Below are 18,425 nucleotides of genomic sequence, written 5' to 3' on the forward strand. Positions count from 1 at the left end.
ACATATTGACAGTGGCTCATCGATGCCAATGACATAATTACTCAGCTACATTGGCGAAAGAATGCAAAAGCACTGACATATATTTTCCTATGATAGCCCGACGGGTAGGGTTGAGTTAGATTTTGGTAGCCCAACTGGAAAAAATCGCTAGCCCCGGGACGCGGGCTAGCGATTTTGCGAGCCCTGCCTGCCTGCTAGCATCTTGCACCTGCTGTTATGTGCTGGATTGTCTCTGGAGCATCTTTACACAGCCTGCACCTGGGTCTTGCCTGGTGTGAAAGACCCCAGCCTCTATGGATCTTGTACTCAGAGCTTGTTCTTGTGTCGCCATGATTAGTGCCTCAGTATATATGTGTGTATATATATGTATATATATATATATTATATATATATATATATATATATATATATATATGTATATATAAAATGTAAATTCACTGCGTAATTCATTATGACTGTGGTACATAATACAAAAGAATAGGGATGGGTACCGGTATCATGTCACCGGTTCTGACATAAACGGTAGTAACCAGACCGAAAAGCAGCGCACATTTCGGTGCTTTATTTTTTCCTGAGCTGTGATACACTTTAGATTCTAGCCAATCATTTTACGTTTCCGAGGATAGTAGGCGGGTCCAGCAGCCTGCAACAAGTGCTTTAAGCTGGTACTGTGATACTGTCAAAGGAGGTAACACCTCAAATCTGATGAAACACCTGGCGACGCATAGCGTTTTTTTTTTTTTAAAAGCCGAAAAATGCGCCGTATTTGATAGCTTGCTGCGAGACCTCACACCGAGCACATCTACTGCGGGTGTGGTGCCTGTTAGCAGACCCGGAGTTAGCAACATCCCCCAAAAACCCGAAGAGGAGAGTCCTGGCCCCTAGCCCTGCCAGTGTAGCAGAAATGATGAGGATGATGATGTTGCTTAATGTTCGCGTGTAATTTACGTTGAGTAGGCTAACCACGTTATTACATTAATGCACGTAAGGTGAACTAGCAAACATCATCATAGCTACATGCGGCTGTCTTCTTGTTTGATGGCAGATACTCCCTTCACCCTGGCCAAAAAGGTTAAAATGACCAAAGAAAAAGTGGAAAACAGTTAAACATGAGAGGTTTTTGGACAAAGTTGGTGTTTTTTTTCCATTGTTTAAGCACTGCTTCCAGCCAAGAGTGATACCATATATGCCCCATAGCTGCAGAAAAGGCTAACATTGTTATCCTTTTACAAAAAAACAGCTGAACATGAGAGGTTTTTGGACCAATTTTGTGTTCTCCATTCTTTAAGCACCGGTTTGAGCACCGTTTAAGCACCGGCACCATTTCAAAAGTACCGGTTTGGCACCGGTATTGGATAAAACCTAAACAATACCCATCCCTACAAAAGAATAAATACAAAAAATGCACCTGCTGTTTGTTACCCTCGTTTGGCACCTGGACCCAGACAGCAATCACCTCTGAGGTTATATAGGCTGGGGAAGAACTGTGTGATGGGGTGTTGGTTTGTTTCTGTGACTCTACACTGTTGTTCTAGGTGTTGGAAAGGTCCCAGTGCGTGCGTGTCCTGGCTGTGGAGTTGTTTGATTTGGTTGTTTCCTTTCTTGTTGTGACCTCTTCACCCTTTTGGTTTTAAAGGTGTTGCCGTCTCTTTATGTTAAGATTATCTACAATAAAAGCCATATTGCATGCTAAACACCTGTCTGTTTTCCTCTTCATTCTGTTCCGGACCCATTTGTTACCGCTCCACACACACACCCCTAGACCTCCTTCGTGGGGACGTAACAGTAGAGGAGCAGAGTCCATCATTACTGAGGCAGTTTCTCCTGCATGAAGTCCAGGTGCTGGTTTTCAGGGGTGTGTGTCTGATGCCACAAACATGACTCAGAACCGTAACACCCCACATCTATGAAACAGATGTGGGTGTGTTCTCATCTCTCAGAGGAGTCCAAATTGTCATCAAACAGACCTACAGACACACAAAAACATTTGAAAACATAAACAACCAGACAATCAGCAGTGATTTCATTATTATTCATTATTTCCACATCATTTACTGTATATATCACAGCATTTGGGGCCTTTATAAGCACACTAAATATTACTAAACTGAATCAATTTCAGCTTTTGTTTTTCATGATGTATATTTTATTAATAATTAAGTTTCATTAGCTGTATCTTTATCATACATTTGCTGCACAGGTGTATATACAGGTGCAGTGAATGCTTAAATTGTACTGATTAGCATATACTGGACATTCAATGCTAAGATTCAGTATATTGGTGATTAGAAATGTCTTGTTAGTGGGAAAGTTTTTTATTCTTAAATGCAGACATTTCAAAGAAAAAACTGATGGCTGAATGACCTTAAACTCTTGAGTAAGTCGCTGAAACTTGTAAATGAAACAAAGCCCATAAACTTTGAACACTTTTCAGTAAGTTCAATTCATGTTAAAAGGACGCCTCCTCCCTATATGAGATGTGGATCATGATTTCCCTTTCTGTTCACACTATGCATAGGTTCTCAGATTCTACACTGCCCCTGTTTTACTTTCTTTCTTTCTTTTGTTATTTTTCGTTTTTTATCTCTCTTTTTCGCCTGTTGCAATGCTCAACCGTATATATTTAGATGCATGGATAACTAATGGTGCCTTATATGTTTTTATTGTTATAAATTAATGAATGAGAAGAAAACATGACCCATTTAACCCACTTCCGTGTCAACGTTAACTGAAACTGTTCAGAAATGTTCACGACTGCGCGCTATTTTCGCATACCGTCCTTACCTACTTGCTCCTCCCCGTACTTGTCGTGTCGTCCTTAAATTGACTTTTCAGCACCTTTCACCACTCAGAGAATTAGTTCGGGGTTTCAGGATCAAAAAGGTGAAAAAAATGAAGAATAAAATATAATTTTTAAAACCTGTGTTGTTGATACACGAGTTCCTTTCTTTTTTTAACGTACATTTTTAAATGTTTCATATTAAATTTTAAAAAGCGCTTATTTACTTCTCACGGACTAACGATGGATTAACAAAACTCCCACCCGCCACGAGCATGCGCATTTTGCGCAACTATGGCGCAAAACATGCCTCGACTTGAGCATCTAAACAGCTCAACATGACCCTGCTTATTTCAGTTTTTAAAAGAGGGGAACCTGTTTGGAAGGATTTGAGGATTTTTTTTTTTTTTGAGCGTCGTTCCAGACCATACTTCATACCAGTTGGTGGCGGTAATGCACCTTTCAGTTGTTTGCCAACCGCCAATACATATGTAAGAAAGAAGAAGAAGACGAAGTAAACATGGCCCTGTTCGCATACAGCAGACTGTCACGTTTACTGACAATATCCGTTTATAAATCTTCGGTTTTACGAACGGGGAGCGAAATAAAACATGGAGCTACGTGCTGTGTACAGTTTAAACGCTGCCAGGTAATGTTTTTTTTTCTGTCTCTCTTCGTACGACTTCAGTTAATGTAGCTCTCTGTTGGTGATAAGCTAAACGAAAACTCAACAACACGACCGGAAATAACATGTTCAGAATAAAATCGACAATCGTAAAATATACCGAGGGAATTAAACAATCCAGAACACACCTTTATTTTAACGCACACAAGAGTTAAAATGCTTTTACTTGATCAGACGTCGCTGTTCTCCTTTATGTAGCGTTTTAAACTTTAGTTGTAACACCCACATCTAGAACACGAAAAATAATTTTGAAACTTTAAACCGGAAGTGGTTATTGATTTCATAAATACTTGACTGTTAATTATAGAACCACAGATATATTTATGTGTGTGTCTATATATATATATATATATATATATATATATATATATATATATATAACAACTGTATATGTGTTGGACAGGAATATATACTGTTACTGTAATACTATTAACAACCAATTACATATCGTGAACATGTTTCTAAGAATAGTAGCAAGCATAGTAATCCCACTCTGTGCAGTCTCTAATTAATCCTCATGAAGAGGATGGTATAAGGTTTGTTTATCCCAAAAGGTTAAATCCGTTCATCTGGACGTAGCGTTTTCAGTAAGAGAAACGTTTTGTCACTTATTCAAGTGACTTCTTCAGTCTCAGCTAATTACAGGTTCCTCCAACCTTATGCTAGGGTGACCATACTTTGATTTCCAAAAAAGAGGACACTTGGCTCAGTCATGAATAACTTGCTTAAAGAAATATATAAAATCGGCCCAGGCATTTTGACTAAAGAAGGAGAAACAGGAGAGGGAGGGGGAGAGAATGAGAGAAGAAGAGACAGCTGACAGCTTAAAGACACAGAATAACTCCAGCTTTGTGTCTTTTTCCATTCTAGCTGAAGTACGGGACAAACTGTGTTCCTTTTCACCTCCATATGAAATGTGTAATATTTTCTCTGAATACGGGACGATTAGTTTTTTTACGGGATGGTTGGCAACTCTACTAACTAACCTTATGAATAAAGTTCAACATCAATAAAATCATAGCACCCACCCAGATGTATAGAAACTCCGTCATGCTAGCTAGTACGCAGTATGAGTTATTATAACTGACTGTAAAAAGTCAGCACAACGAAAATAAACTACACCTAAACTTGGTTTACATCTGACTAGGGATGGGTATCGTTTAGGTTTTATCTGATACCGGTGCCAAACCGGTACTTTTGAAACGGTGCCGGTGCTTAAACGGTGCTCGAACCGGTGCTTAAAGAATGGAGAACACAAAATTGGTCCAAAAACCTCTCATGTTCAGCTGTTTTTTTTGTAAAAAGATAACAACGTTAGCCTTTTCTGCAGCTATAGGGCATATATGGTATCACTCTTGGCTGGAAGCAGTGCTTAAACAATGGAAAAAACAAAAACTTTGTCCAAAGACCTCTCATGTTTAACTGTTTCCCACTTTTTATTTGGTCATTTTAGCCTTTTTGGCCAGGGTGAAGGGAGTATCTGCCATCAAACAAGACAGCCGCATGTAGCTATGATGATGTTTGCTAGTTCACCTTACATGCATTAATGTAATAACGTGGTTAGCCTACTCAACGTAAATTATACACTAACAACATTAAGCTACTCACGCAGAGAAGAACGGCTGCTGCTGCTGCCATCATCATCCTCATCATTTCTGCTACACTGGCAGGGCTAGGGGCCAGGACTCTACTCTTCAGCTTTTTGGGGGATGTTGCTAACTCTTCGTCCGATAACAGGCACCACACCTGCAGTAGATGCACTCGGTGTGAGGTCTCCCAGCAAGCTATCCAATACGGCGCATTTTTCGGCTTTTAAAAAAAACGCTATGCGTCGCCAGGTGTTTCATCGGATTTCAGGTGTTACCTCCTTTCCACAGTATCACCTTAAAGCACTTGTTGCAGGGTATTATATACTGAGGCACTAATCATGGCGACACAAGAACAAGCTCTGAGTACAAGATCCATAGAGGCTGGGGTCTTTCACACCAGATGCAAACTCTGCTGAGTTTGCATCTTTTGCTGTGAAGTACAGCAAGACTTTTGACCGCTTCGCCTTGGGCATTTTTAATCTGTAGCTCTGCTCTAAAAGAACGTACGTACCTGGACCCGCCTACTATCCCCGGAAACGTAAAATGATTGGCTAGAATTCAAAGTGTATCACATCTCAGGAAAAAAAAGCACCGAAATAAAGCACCGAAATGTGCGCTGCTTTTCGGTCTGGTTACTACCGTTTATGTCAGAACCGGTGCCATCATGGCACCGGATACCGGTACCCATCCCTACATCTGACCCAGATAGACTGCAGGTCACAACTTCTTACCTGAAGTTCCGATCAGCTGACACTCGGACCGGAGGCCGCCTCGGGTATCTCCTCCTCCTGCCTCCCCTTTCCCTCATCCACCTGCCGGCCTCTGTCGAAGCTCCGCCACAGCCACCACCAAACAACTGAGTTATTTTTACACATCGGCCAGCATCTGGCCAATCCACCACCTTTTTATCGTTTATACCGTTACAAAAAAAAAAAAAAACCCATCGGCCCACCGGGCAGATGCCCAGTATGCCCGATGGCCAGTCCAGCTATGGTTGGTACGAGGGAAATTTCTTTTGCAGTTCATTTAAAAGATGGACTTTGGGGTCTTTTTATAAGGTTGGGGAAACCTGCAGTCAGCTGAGACTGAAGAAGTCCCTTGGATGAGTGATGAAACATTTCTCCCACTGAAAAATGTCCAGATGAATAGAGTCAACCTTCTGGGATTTACTTACCTGCGTGATTGAGCATGCATCAAGAAAAGGTTTGTTTAAATTTTATGTTCAGATCAAAGTCCATTTATCATAGACCACAGTGTCATCTGGGACTATCTGTAATTTCAGCGTTAATGTGTCTTTTGGTCTTTTAATCTCTCAAACACAAACTAAACTTTTGCGTTGTTTACATTATTTACTGGTTTGTTGTTTTACAGAGGTCAGTGGACAGTAAGGCATTGCAGGAGAGGCAGAAGCAGCAGATGGCCCGAGGTCTCCCCAAACAGAAGCCCATCCCAGGGGTCAAGCAAGTCATTGTTGTGGCTTCAGGAAAAGGTGGTGTTGGGAAGTCCACTACTGCAGGTGCTCAGTAAAACTCATACTAAACAATGGAAAATTCTCTCACCATCTTTTTTCTTCCAGAGCTATTTTATTTAAGAGGGTAAAATTGGTGCTTTTGAATGAATTCCTTTTTAGGTATGGCCTTGTTTGGAGTTTATAGAGCAATGCCAAAAAAAAGGGAAGAAATAAAGTTCTGAAATGAAAAAGTAATTGGTGATGTAGATTTCATCTGCTATTGCAGTGTTTCCTGCTAAACGTTCCTTAACAAGAAAACATTTTGAACGTAAGATCTTATACTGTTTACTTTGGCACTGATCATAAAAGATCTTTAAGTAGAAAAATATTAAAAGAAAATCATGTTTCATGTGGCCTAATGTTTGAACATTTTCAATGAGAAGTATTTGATTTGATTTGGTCTGTTTTTCTCTCATGCCAGTGAATTTGGCTCTAGGATTAATGGCCAATGACATGGTAAGGAATCTGCTTTATCATTATATATTTTATATACTATATATGTATGTAATTTCAGCCAACAAAAAACAACACAGATCCATGTGTAATTCCCATACTAAGAATTCTAATCAGATAACTTCAAATGGGTTAGAGTGGCCTTTCACTGGAAGACAACTTTAAAGTGTTTTGGGTTCTAAAGCTGTTCATATGACAGTGAGCTGTTAGTCTGTCCTCCTCTGAGCTATACTGTATGACTTTTTCTCTCTCTTCCAGTCAAAGTCTGTGGGTCTGTTGGATGCCGATGTGTTTGGTCCATCGATTCCCAAACTTATGAACCTGAAAGGAAACCCAGAGCTCAGTGACAGTATGGCTAGTTCAATTCAGCTGAAGGTTTCTAAAATTTCAGTAAACATTTTATAACAGAAAAGTGTTTTTTTTTTTCTTTTTTTTACATATCTTTCAGATAATCGGATGATCCCCCTGACCAACTATGGGGTTCCTTGGTGAGACTGTCATCAACATTACATCACAACCTTTTTGTTATACCCATAAATAGCCCTAAATCATGTCTATTATGTGACCTATTCTTCTGATTCACTTTCTTCTCTGCCAGCATGTCTATGGGTTTTCTGGTTGATGATGTGGCTCCGATAGTGTGGCGGGGGCTCATGGTGATGTCTGGTATAGAGAAACTGCTCAGACAGGTGAGACCAGTTTGGATTGCACTGTCAGTTTATTGAATTTAAAGGAAGCTGATGAAACATGAGAACATGTTTTGTGATTGTAGGTGGACTGGGGGTTGTTGGACTATTTGGTAGTGGACATGCCTCCTGGGACTGGAGACGTCCAGCTGTCGATCACCCAGAACATCCCCATAGCAGGTGGGTTTGTCACACATCACCTAATATAAACACACATAACTTCACTTTTTAAAACTATCCTCATTGCTGTAGCCCCCAGAAGTAAATAACACGTTTAGTTCAAAGTTAAGTCGGGTCATGTGATGTTTGTCTTGTACAGGTGCGGTTATTGTGTCCACGCCGCAGGACATCGCTCTGCTGGATGCTCGCAGAGGAGCCGAGATGTTTAAGAAAGTGAACGTGCCGGTAATGTGTTGATGTGTGTGTCAGTGGATGCATAAACTATTGGATTCAGGTTGGGTGGATGAATACAACAGGAAGTGATATTTTCTTTCCTGCAGGTTCTGGGTCTGGTTCAGAACATGAGCGTCTTCCAGTGCCCCAAATGCAATCATGAGACCCACATCTTCGGCTCTGATGGGGCCCGACAGCTTGCAGACACTTTGGGAGTCACATTTTTAGGTTGGACACTTTCATTTCATTTGTTTTAGTGATGTCCGAGGGTGCTCGAAGTAGTTTGCTGTCCGTGTTAACCCTCGTATGCTCCAAGACATTAGGTGCAGTAAAAGTGGCACGCATAAAGTTGAGGGAACATATATATTTTATAATAATTTTTTTATTCATGTTGTCATTCCTAAATTCTTTAGTGGGCTTTTGACAAAGTAAGACTCAGGAATCAGATTTTTCTTTTATCTGTTAAAAGCTAAGATTTATTTTTGGGCTTTTTACCTTTGTCAGACTCAAACCCGGGCCATCACATTCAGTCGGAAGGAATAAGGGTACCTCTTCAATCAGTCTGCTAAACTGGCACCCAAAAGCTATAGTTCATATAGATTACCAACAGGAATGCAGCTTAGAGATTCACATTTACCACAGTAGCCTGACAGCATGAACTCAGCAGCACTCTCTGTATTCCCTGGGGCAAAGCTGTGGATAGTCATAGCACACAACTTTCATGGACCTGGCCTGTCACATGAGACAGTTTTATCCACACTGTGGTAGATGTTTGTATGACCTTGAAGATCTAACACTTGCTTTTTGCAAATGCCTCTAGTTGCTATGTTTTGACTGTTAGACTACTATAGAGTCCTAACCCAGACCTGTCTGGAAAGTGGCATTAATTTTGCAAAGAAAAAAGCTTTTTGCCTCAACACCCCCATATCTGGAATGAACCGAGTGACTTGGATGTCATTGCCGTCACAAGGATGATTTGACATTGGTTTTATGAACTATTTCATTTGAAAACAACAAAGTAAAGCTTTTGATTTTCTGTTTCTGAAAACATTGAAACCACTTTTTGATTTCTTTTATATTTAACGTGTGATTTCATGTATATGTGACTGTTTCCAGGTGACATCCCTCTTCACATAACCATCAGAGAGACATCAGACAGAGGACAGCCAGTGGTCATCTCTTCTCCCAACAGCCCTGAGGTCTCTGTTTGAATCTATTGTATTCTGTTTTGCTCTTCTTTTTTTCAAAAAAGAAAATATTGATTTATTTTTTCTATTCTGCCCCACATTTCTCTCTTTTGTTTTACTCAATCTTATTTTATAAATGAACAAAATAGTATGAGTAAAACTTTGTCGGTAAACCACTCACTGAAAGCAGATAACACAATACAACAAAAATATAATATTATGTCCTAGTTATTTATTCTTCAGCTTCAGTAGAAATCTGTTCATATACCTGCTCAGCTACACTCCAGCACTGAGGTGTAACTTGATTTTATTTTCACTGTCCAGGCAGCAGCATACAGGAAGGTGGCGTCTGCTGTGGTCCAGAGACTACAGAAAGTCAGCTGACAGACGGCTTCAAGATGAAGTCAGCCGGTGACGCATGAAGACGTTGAATGACACGTATACAGAACACAGACTGACGCACAAAGTCATCTGCTGTCCAAAACGCACAAAAGAATGTCGATTCTTGTCCATGTTGTAACAGTATTTTTATTGTGTGTCCATGTAGTTCTCTGACAGCATATCATAAAACGGTCAGCTACACAACCCTAGTCTTAACCCTTTCTGATCTGCTTGCATGCTGCTGGCCATAAATGGCAGCACATTAGCTGGATGCCAGTAAAGTAAAGACAGTAATATAATAATTCCTTTGTCTTGTTTTCCTTTTCTTTTCCTGCGGACAAAAGCGTTGAATATTATTGTATTAGATAATTGTCTGCATCATGATATACACAGTGATTTAACAGTCAATTTGAATTTGTTTTTCTGGTTTGTTTTTGTCATTTTAGTGAGAAATCAAAGTAATAAAAGCATCAAAGATTTTTGCCTCTATGAAGTATTTCTCTTATTTGTATACAGAGTCAAAGTGATAGATCCTGTACTAAAATGACCTTTTCATCTGGTTTATGCAGTTCCATGAGTAACCAGCAGAGAGGGCTGTGTGCATTTAAATAAATGCACACTGGCTTCTATCCCATCAGGATGTGTAACCTGAAACATATTGTTTTCTGGCTGTTCTTCTGGCCACTCTGTGATTTTCTTGGCTGTTATTCTGTGTTCATCTTTTCTCCACACAGGTCAGAAGTCTCCCTCGTCATGCTGTCAGGGTTCACTCGATAAATTCAATTCAATTTTATTTATATAGCGCCAAATCACAACAAAAGTCGCCTCAAGGCGCTTCATAGATACAGAGAAAAACCCAACAATCATATGACCCCCTATGAGCAAGCACTTTGGCGACAGTGGGAAGGAAAAACTCCCTTTTAACAGGAAGAAACCTCCGACAGAACCAGGCTCAGGGAGGGGCGGGGCCATCTGCTGCGACTGGTTGGGGTGAGAGAAGGAAGACAGGACAAAGACATGCTGTGGAAGAGAGACAGAGGTTAATAACAGATATGATTCAATGCAGAGAGGTCTGTTAACACATATTGAGTGAGAAAGGTGACTGGAAAGGAAAAACTCCCCCGGGAATCCCCCGGCAGCCTACATCTATTGCAGCATAACTAAGGGAGGATTCAGAGTCAATAATTTCTTATCTGAGTTGTCTGCTGATTTAAAGAGTTTGATGCCCAGGCAGTATTTACATCGGGGTGGCCAAGAAACTAAAGGCATTTCTTTTATGTGGCAAATGACTATAGGGACAATTTCTCTTGTGTGTCTGCAGAGGTGTTTTCAGGAGGTCGTATGTTTGCTTTTTGGACATTTTGTCTCTTTTTGGAGTTGTCCTTGTTTGCTCCTAGGTTGTTTTGTGTCTTCCTGGTGTTTGTGCCTGTGCAGTGTCATTTTGTGTCTCCTGAGGATGTTGTATCTCTCAGGTTGTTGTGTGTCTCTTGGAGGTTGTTTCCTGTCTTGGTGGTGTCCTTTTGTAGTTTTTTGAAGGCGTTTTTGCATCTCCGCCGTCAGTGCGTTTCTCTCTGGGGTTGTTTTGAGTCAGTGTGTTTCTTTGTGGTTACTCTTTGTGTCTGAGGTTTTGTGTTTTCTTTTGTGTCTCTGGTGTGCATTTTTGTCTCCTGTTGATGTTGTTTTCGGTTTCCAGTGTGTGTTTGTGCCTCTCTTAGGTTATTTAGTGTCTTTTTTGTTATCCTATTTGTATTCGTGATGTCATTTTGTGTGTTGTTTTAATTATTTAATGTCACTTTAGAATTGTTTTGTGTCATTTTGTGTCACTCCTGTTTTGTGTGTATGTGTGTGTTTTTGCGAGTGTGTGTGTGTGTGTGGTTTTTAAAAATTATATTATTTTGTGTCTCTGGTGTACATTTGTATCTCTCTGAGATTGTTTTGTGTCTTTTTAGTGTTGTTGTCCGTCCCTGGTGTATATTTGTGTGTCTGATGTTGTTTTGTGTGTGTGTGTGTGTTTTTAATTGTGTGTCAGTGGCTGTTTTGTGTCTTTCTGATGTTCTTTTTTGTGTGTTTTTAGTGCTGTTTTGTGTCTCTAGTGTACATTTGTGTCTCTGGTGTATATTTGTGTCTCTGGGGCTTTTTGTTGTGCCTCTTTATATTTTGTGTGTGTGTTTGTGGTCATCTTTTTCTATACTAGTCATCATCCAGTCAGAGTTAAGCCAATTTAATGACATGTGGTTTCTTGTAAAATCTATTCTTCTAGTGAAACTGATGAGTCGTTGTTTATTCGCGGGTTCACCTTTTGCATTGTGTTCACAGTGTCGTGCTATAACAGGCTAAATGTCTGCTGTTATTTAAAGGGGTTTGAATCACTGCTGTTATTGCAGTATTTTAGGAAATGCCCAAACTTGTTACTATAGTAAAGGTGATAAAGAGACATGGGGATGAAGAATGGCTTCAGAGACAAGCTAAAGTGCAATAGCTCATTAATGATAGCTGCAATCATTAAATATATTAAAATCTTATTTATTTTGACCAGGAAAGAGTCACATGACTTTTAAGGGGCACAAAACAAAGAGGAGGGAGTCAGTGACAGGACCAGACTGAGTCTTTGGGTTAAAACAGGCGTTTTTCTCACACGCTCTCTGCCAGAAACTGTTGACCACAGCTGTGAAATGTCTGAGTGTGTTGGCGTAGAACTACACCCACACATAAAACACACATTTCTGTCACTTTAGAGGACCTTACATTCGCTGCTACTCGTCTCAACTAAGAATTTCAGCACATTTCTGTTCATCCCCACAGCATTACAGTGACACAGGTTCATACACAGACACATTCACACAAGGAATGAACAATGATTTCTTATCTGAGTTGTCTGCTGATTTCTGTCAGTTTTCCAGAGAACTCCCCCTCCCCTCTCGGTATGTGTGTGAATCAGCCCGTACACAAAGGCCTCTCTGCTTTTCACAAAAGAATGAAGGCTGCTTTTTGTTTTTGCTTCGTTTTACATGTAAAATAGATGTAACACGAATACAAAATGAAACAAAACGTTTACAGTGCTATGATAAAGTATTTTCCTCCTTCCGTAATTATTATTTTATTTGCATATTTGTTTTGAATCTCAGTCAAATATAATCCAGTGACTTTATTTTCTAAGACTCCAGAGAATCCAGTGAGAGCCGTTATCCACAAATGGAGAAAACCTCCCAGGAGTGGTTGGCCTACCAGAATTACTCTATTGATGACTCATCCAGGCCTCACTTGTCTCAGTCATGGTCAGTGTTCATGGCTCAACAATAAGAAAAGTGACAAAACAAAAATGGCATCCATGGGTGAGTTCTTAGCCAAAACCACTGCTGACCATAAAAGTTCCACAAAGGGTCATCTAACTTTTCCCCAAACTCGCCAAGAGTTTAAGAAAATATTATGTGGACGAGACAAAAGTGGAACTTTTTGGAAGGTTCAAGTCCCGTTACATCTGGCGTAAAAAGTAACAGCATTTCATAAAAACAACATCATACCAACAGTCAAACAAGGTAGTGGTAGTGTGATGGTCTGAGGCTGTTTTACTGCTGCAGGATCTGGATGATTTGTCATAACTGATGAAACCATAATCTGCTCTTTACCAGAAGATCCTGAAGGATTATTCTGCGCTGTCAAGCTCAAGCACACTCGTGTTATAAGGCCACCTCTGAATGATTCAGAAAACAAAATTCAAAAGGTCTGGACCCCCCACCAAATACGACTGAACTAAAACAAGGTTTTTAAAAACCTTTAGGGTAATTTTAATTGGTTTCTCTTTGAGGTAATTTTGCATCTGTTTGCGTCTCATTTTTAAAAATCTCTTTGGTATTATTTTGTGTCTTTTTGGTTGTTCTGCATCCTTTTCAGGCTGTTTTTAGTCTAATGAGGTTGTTTTCCATGGATTGGATTTGTGTCATGGTACTGCTTTGTGTTTTATCGTGTATAGTTAACTTCTCTCTGTGAATAAATGATTAACTTTCCATCAGTGAATTACTAATTACTTTCACTTGGGGATCTGAATTAGGCACCCATGATCCCTGCAGCAACATGGAACATAAAGGGGCTTTTTGGTGCTCCATGCCTGGTTTCTTTGATTTGAAAATTCTCTACAAATAACACACTGGATGAATCTAATCAGGATCACAACACTTGATTATAATCCTAATGGAAGAAAAAAGAAGTCTAAGATGAACTACTGTTACTAAAAAACTAGCTATTCAAAAATAGGAGAGCGTTCAACTCCACGAGATAACTGTCACGGCTGGGGCAGCAGTCGTGTTGTGGAATGAAAGGAGGACCCAAAATGCAGGCAGCCGACTGATGATATGAGTGAGAGTTTATTTACAGGTGACAGTGGCAGGAACAGACAACGAATCATGAGACATACTAACGGAAACCTAAACTGGGAAAACTAAAGAGCAACTAGAAATCCTCAGGACACGGGGTGAAAGGCAGAGAGACGCAGCCTGACGGAGGATACCAAAAACGCAGCGATACACAGATGAACACAGACCGACACCCACTATATTTACACACACAAGGTAATCGGGTAATCACACACAGGAGGGAAGAACAGCTGATCCGAATACACATGATGGCTGTATCCCAATTCAGGGTCTGCAGCCTTAAAGTACGCAGCCTAAACGATCCTCAAGGGCCACGTACTTAAAGACCGCTAAGGCCGGAAGTGCGAGGCCTGTGAAATGGGACGGTCTAGCCTCCGTTGCGCTGCCCAGGTTGCCTAGCAACCATGATACTAACAGCTGGAAAGGTTTCATACAGCTTTGTTTGACAGAAATGAAGGAGAAAATCTTTTGTTCATTTGTTTGTTTGTTTCTACATGAGCTTTGATCATTCTCTGATTAAGCTCAGCTATTGAACGGCGTATATTTTAAAGTAAAGGTTTTAAAACCAAGTTAGTACAAATGTCACTAATGTCACATAACGTTGCCGACATGTGGCCAACAGTAATGTTTTAATGTTCTTCGTTATTCCGCTCCGCCATTTTTTTCGGCAAAATTATCCACACCCACCGCCGCGCTATGCATTCTGGGATATGTTGGGCCATGAAGTCTACACCGCCACGTCCTTAAAATTCAGGGAAATGAAGGACGCATTTGAGGGCCGCATTTCGAGCAGCCTTCGAATTGGGACAGCCTTCGTCGTGTCGCTGTGACGTAATCGGCCTTAAAATGCGGCATTTAAGGATGCAGACCCTGAATTGGGATACAGCCGATGACTGGAGGACACAAGCTGAACACAATGACAACAGACAGAGACCTTCAGAATAAAACAGGAAATCTAGAACACGAACCAGACACAAGGGGGGAGGACACAGAATACCAAAATCAGAATAACTAGAACAACGACCCAGCACCATGACAATAACACCTTCCTTTGGGATTCTTCTCCATAGCTGACATGGCTGCATGACATTTCTGCACATTCAGCACACTTAGCTGCACATTCACGCTGCTAAATGTCAGACATGTGATTCTAGATTAAGCTCAGGTGATTGAGGAGTCAGCTGAATTCTGTCATGTTCATCGGACTATTTTGATATGAATTTTGACACATTGTATTATCCTAAACTGTGACCACATGGCAGCTATGGCAGCAATATTCAGACAGGCTTTGCCATTTAAACAATGATCGATCGGTACTAAGGAGCACAAAGTGTGCCAAAAAGCATTCGCTGCACCGTTAAACCACCAGCAGCGCTCCAGACTGTTGACACAAGGCTTTGGCTCAAGGTTGGACGTGAGCGTTGTGAGCCTGAGCTGCTTTTCTGCTCAGGTCAACAAACAGCTTATCTGAGTTACTGTTGCCTCTCTGGCAGCTCCATCACTTCAGTCTTTACACTATTCTGCGTAAACTAGAGACACTGTCATGATTCTCAGTTTATGGTGTGCGAGCTGAGAGCTGAGATCGCAAGATGTCTGACTGCACACCGCTGCTTTGAAATCATGGATGCTAAACACACACACACACACACATGCAGGTAAACCCAGCGGGATGATGTCGACCCATCACTCAACATATTAATTTCACCGACTAACCCGCTCTCTCTGTGCGTGCCTCTGTGGAGAATTGACATCAAACTCATTTAACCTTGTATCAGGAAGTCAATTCTATTTCAGCTCAGGAAATGAAGCAGACAGACGGGAGGAGATGAGGTGAAGCTTCTCATCCTCGGCTCATGGGAAAACTTCACATGTACATAAAACACTGTTTCCTGAGTGTATTCTGTCAAATTGTGTTTCTGCCAGCTATTTCTCTCTTTTTCTCCCCCCTCTGTGCCAGACCCAGGAGGTAAAAAAGAGATAGATGTGTTTTCAGTTTTTCTTCTTTGTGCAAGTAATTGTCACTGAGGAGAGAGATGAATAATGTAACAGGGTGGAATATATTACAGATTCGGGATATGTTAACTTCTGTCTTGCCTAATGTTGACAAATTCAAGAAAACCTTTCCATATTTAACAGGTGCCCTCCTTTTAAAACAAGCAGCTTTCATACATAATCAATCGAAAAGGTAGAACAAGTAAAAGAAATGTTTATCAACCATCAGACTTTCTTTTCCAGAGCCATCTGGTTATTTTACATTATCATTGTGTCTCATTCTATCTTTTTTGCATCTATATACACAGGTTTGGGTTGTTTTCTGTTTACTCTCAGGCCACCAAGTGCCCCGTCCTTCTTGCATAATTGAAGGCTGTATTTAAGGAAGTCCAGAGTTGCCCTCAGCCTTAACAAAACATAGCAAAACATTTATCTAAATGGAGACTGAAGTCCATTGAACACCTGATTGACTGTGTCCCTTTTTAAGACGTTTGTGTACGCTGATTTACTGCTGATTGCCAAACACTTCTGATGCACTCACCACATGAGGAAAAAGCCTGCTGCACAAAAGCCTGATTTTTTTTTAATTCCTTTTTTCTTTTTGAGTCAGTCAATTTTAGCATGGACTGTTTACTTGCACAACACCAAAGTCTGCTTCAACCAGTGTTGGGGAGTAACGGAATACATGTACCGCCGTTACGTATTTAAAATACAAAATATGAGTAACTGTATTGCGTTACAGTTACCGTTTAAAAAGGTGGTATTTAGAATACAGTTACTTTGTTGAAATAAATGGATTACACGGCGGTACTTCCCTGTTTCATATTGTGGCGGGTCAGGACTGTTTGGGTTTTGTTTGACAGCTACGTTCTGTTGTTCCAGGTGGCAGCGTTATGGTTGCCATGGTTTCAGGGTGACGCTCTCTCTGCGTGTTTCCTGGGTGAGAGAGCGCCTGTTGTTGTTGTGCTAAGCTAATAGGCAGAATGCTACAGGTATAGCTCTAAAGAATGTAGCATCATAGGCAGTGTAGTCCGTGCTGCAGGGAGAATGGACTGCCATACACGTTATGTGTCTGTGAGCGAGGGAGGGAGAAAAAGGAAAAGTACGAGCTGTCATCGAGCAGAAACGGGAGCTGGAAGCATGTAAATATAATAATAACCACTGCAGCCAAGAAGAGTGCCTGACGAGCCCAGTTGTAAGTAAGCTATTAAGACTCGACTGTACACCGTGTTCGTGTTTTCCTCTGAAACAATAAGTTCTGTTGGAGCAGCCTTTCAACGCCTCTCTCTGTCTCTAGCTAGCAAAGTTGACCCAGACAACAAAGTAAAGCTAGTTTTCAGCTACGAGCCCACAGAACCCACCGTATTAGTCAGAGGTCCCTTTACTACGGTTCGGAGCCGCGGACCTTCAGTAACAGTAATAAATCACAGCAATAGTACATTCATGTAGTTGTAAACAGCATGATGATATATTAAGTAATCCAAAGTATTCAGAATACGTTACTCTCATTGAGTAACGTAACAGAATACGTTACAGAATACATTTTGGGGAATGTATTCTGTAATCTGTAATGGAATACATTTTAAAAGTAACCTTCCCAACACTGGGCTTCAACATGGCGGAAAGAACTTGGACAACAGTGGACGCCAAGAGGAAAACCAAAAAGCGTCCACATCTACCACACGTCTGATAAAGGAAGGCTGACTGCTTTCTGAAAGGCTCTCATTCCTTTTGAGAGCATAGTGATGTGTAGATGGATATTAACATGAACACATAATTGATTTTTCCATCTTCTTTTGTACAATATGCTGTCTGTTACCAGTGCGATTAGCATGGTTATACAAGGCTTTGTATCAAACTGTGCATGTGTCTTGCCAAAAATGCAAGCCTTCTAAAATCTGACGTTTTATTCAGTTGTAATTTTGTTTGTGTAATGAAAACAGATCAAATATTTTCCTTCACAGTTTTCGAAATCTAAGTAACCGCAAGATCTGCTGCAGTTGAATTACTTGTGTTACTCCTCCAGGAGCGTTTCCACTTTCCTCTTCCTCCTTTGTGTGTGTGTGTGTGTGTGTGTGTGTGTGTGTGTGTGTGTGTGTGTGTTTCATCGAGATGCTTTTGTGCCAGTGTTCAGTCAGTGTTGCATATTTGCATAATGTGAAATACACATAACACTTACGAATAAGTGTGTGTGTCTGTGTGTGTGACTGCATAATGAGCGAGTCTGTGTGCGAGTGAAAGTCAGGGAATGTTAATGCCCTATTCCAGATTTCTGTGCATGATTTTGTGCTTACTGCTCATTGTGGCAAACACCCCTACAAGTATGTGTGCGAGTGTGTGTTTTTCTATAAAAACCAGCAAGTTTCTGCACTGAAAGACAATTATTACAGACATATTTAT

General features: G+C 40.7%; 1 protein-coding gene across 2 annotated transcripts; it reads left to right on the plus strand.

Annotated features, from left to right (window-relative positions):
* The first annotated feature begins 3,050 nt into the window (after positions 1-3,050).
* On the plus strand, positions 3,051-10,152 carry nubpl (nucleotide binding protein-like). Of its 2 annotated transcripts, none has more exons than XM_085143192.1 (11): positions 3,051-3,428; positions 6,425-6,569; positions 6,985-7,019; positions 7,275-7,374; positions 7,465-7,504; positions 7,615-7,705; positions 7,789-7,882; positions 8,022-8,107; positions 8,203-8,323; positions 9,212-9,294; positions 9,607-10,152. In XM_085143192.1, the coding sequence occupies exons 1-11, from the start codon at positions 3,300-3,302 to the stop codon at positions 9,664-9,666; spliced, it is 984 nt and encodes a 327-aa protein (XP_084999318.1). In that variant the 5' UTR covers positions 3,051-3,299; the 3' UTR covers positions 9,667-10,152. The 2 variants fall into 2 exon arrangements, with proteins under 2 accessions (XP_084999318.1, XP_084999319.1); XM_085143193.1 differs by having other exon boundaries at positions 3,065-3,428; positions 7,275-7,365.
* Positions 10,153-18,425: the final 8,273 nt, after the last annotated feature.

Source organism: Neolamprologus multifasciatus, chromosome 19 (genome assembly GCF_963576455.1).
Source record: "Neolamprologus multifasciatus chromosome 19, fNeoMul1.2, whole genome shotgun sequence".
Taxonomy (NCBI): domain Eukaryota; kingdom Metazoa; phylum Chordata; class Actinopteri; order Cichliformes; family Cichlidae; genus Neolamprologus; species Neolamprologus multifasciatus.

Excerpts from the sequence above, each read along its gene's own strand:
- nubpl (XM_085143192.1), top strand. The coding sequence starts at position 3,300 with ATGGCCCTGTTCGCATACAGCAGACTGTCACGTTTACTGACAATATCC. Across the intron at positions 7,505-7,614 it reads ACCAACTATGGGGTTCCTTG|CATGTCTATGGGTTTTCTGG; the intron begins GTGAGACTGTCA and ends CTTCTCTGCCAG. Across the intron at positions 9,295-9,606 it reads CTTCTCCCAACAGCCCTGAG|GCAGCAGCATACAGGAAGGT; the intron begins GTCTCTGTTTGA and ends TTCACTGTCCAG.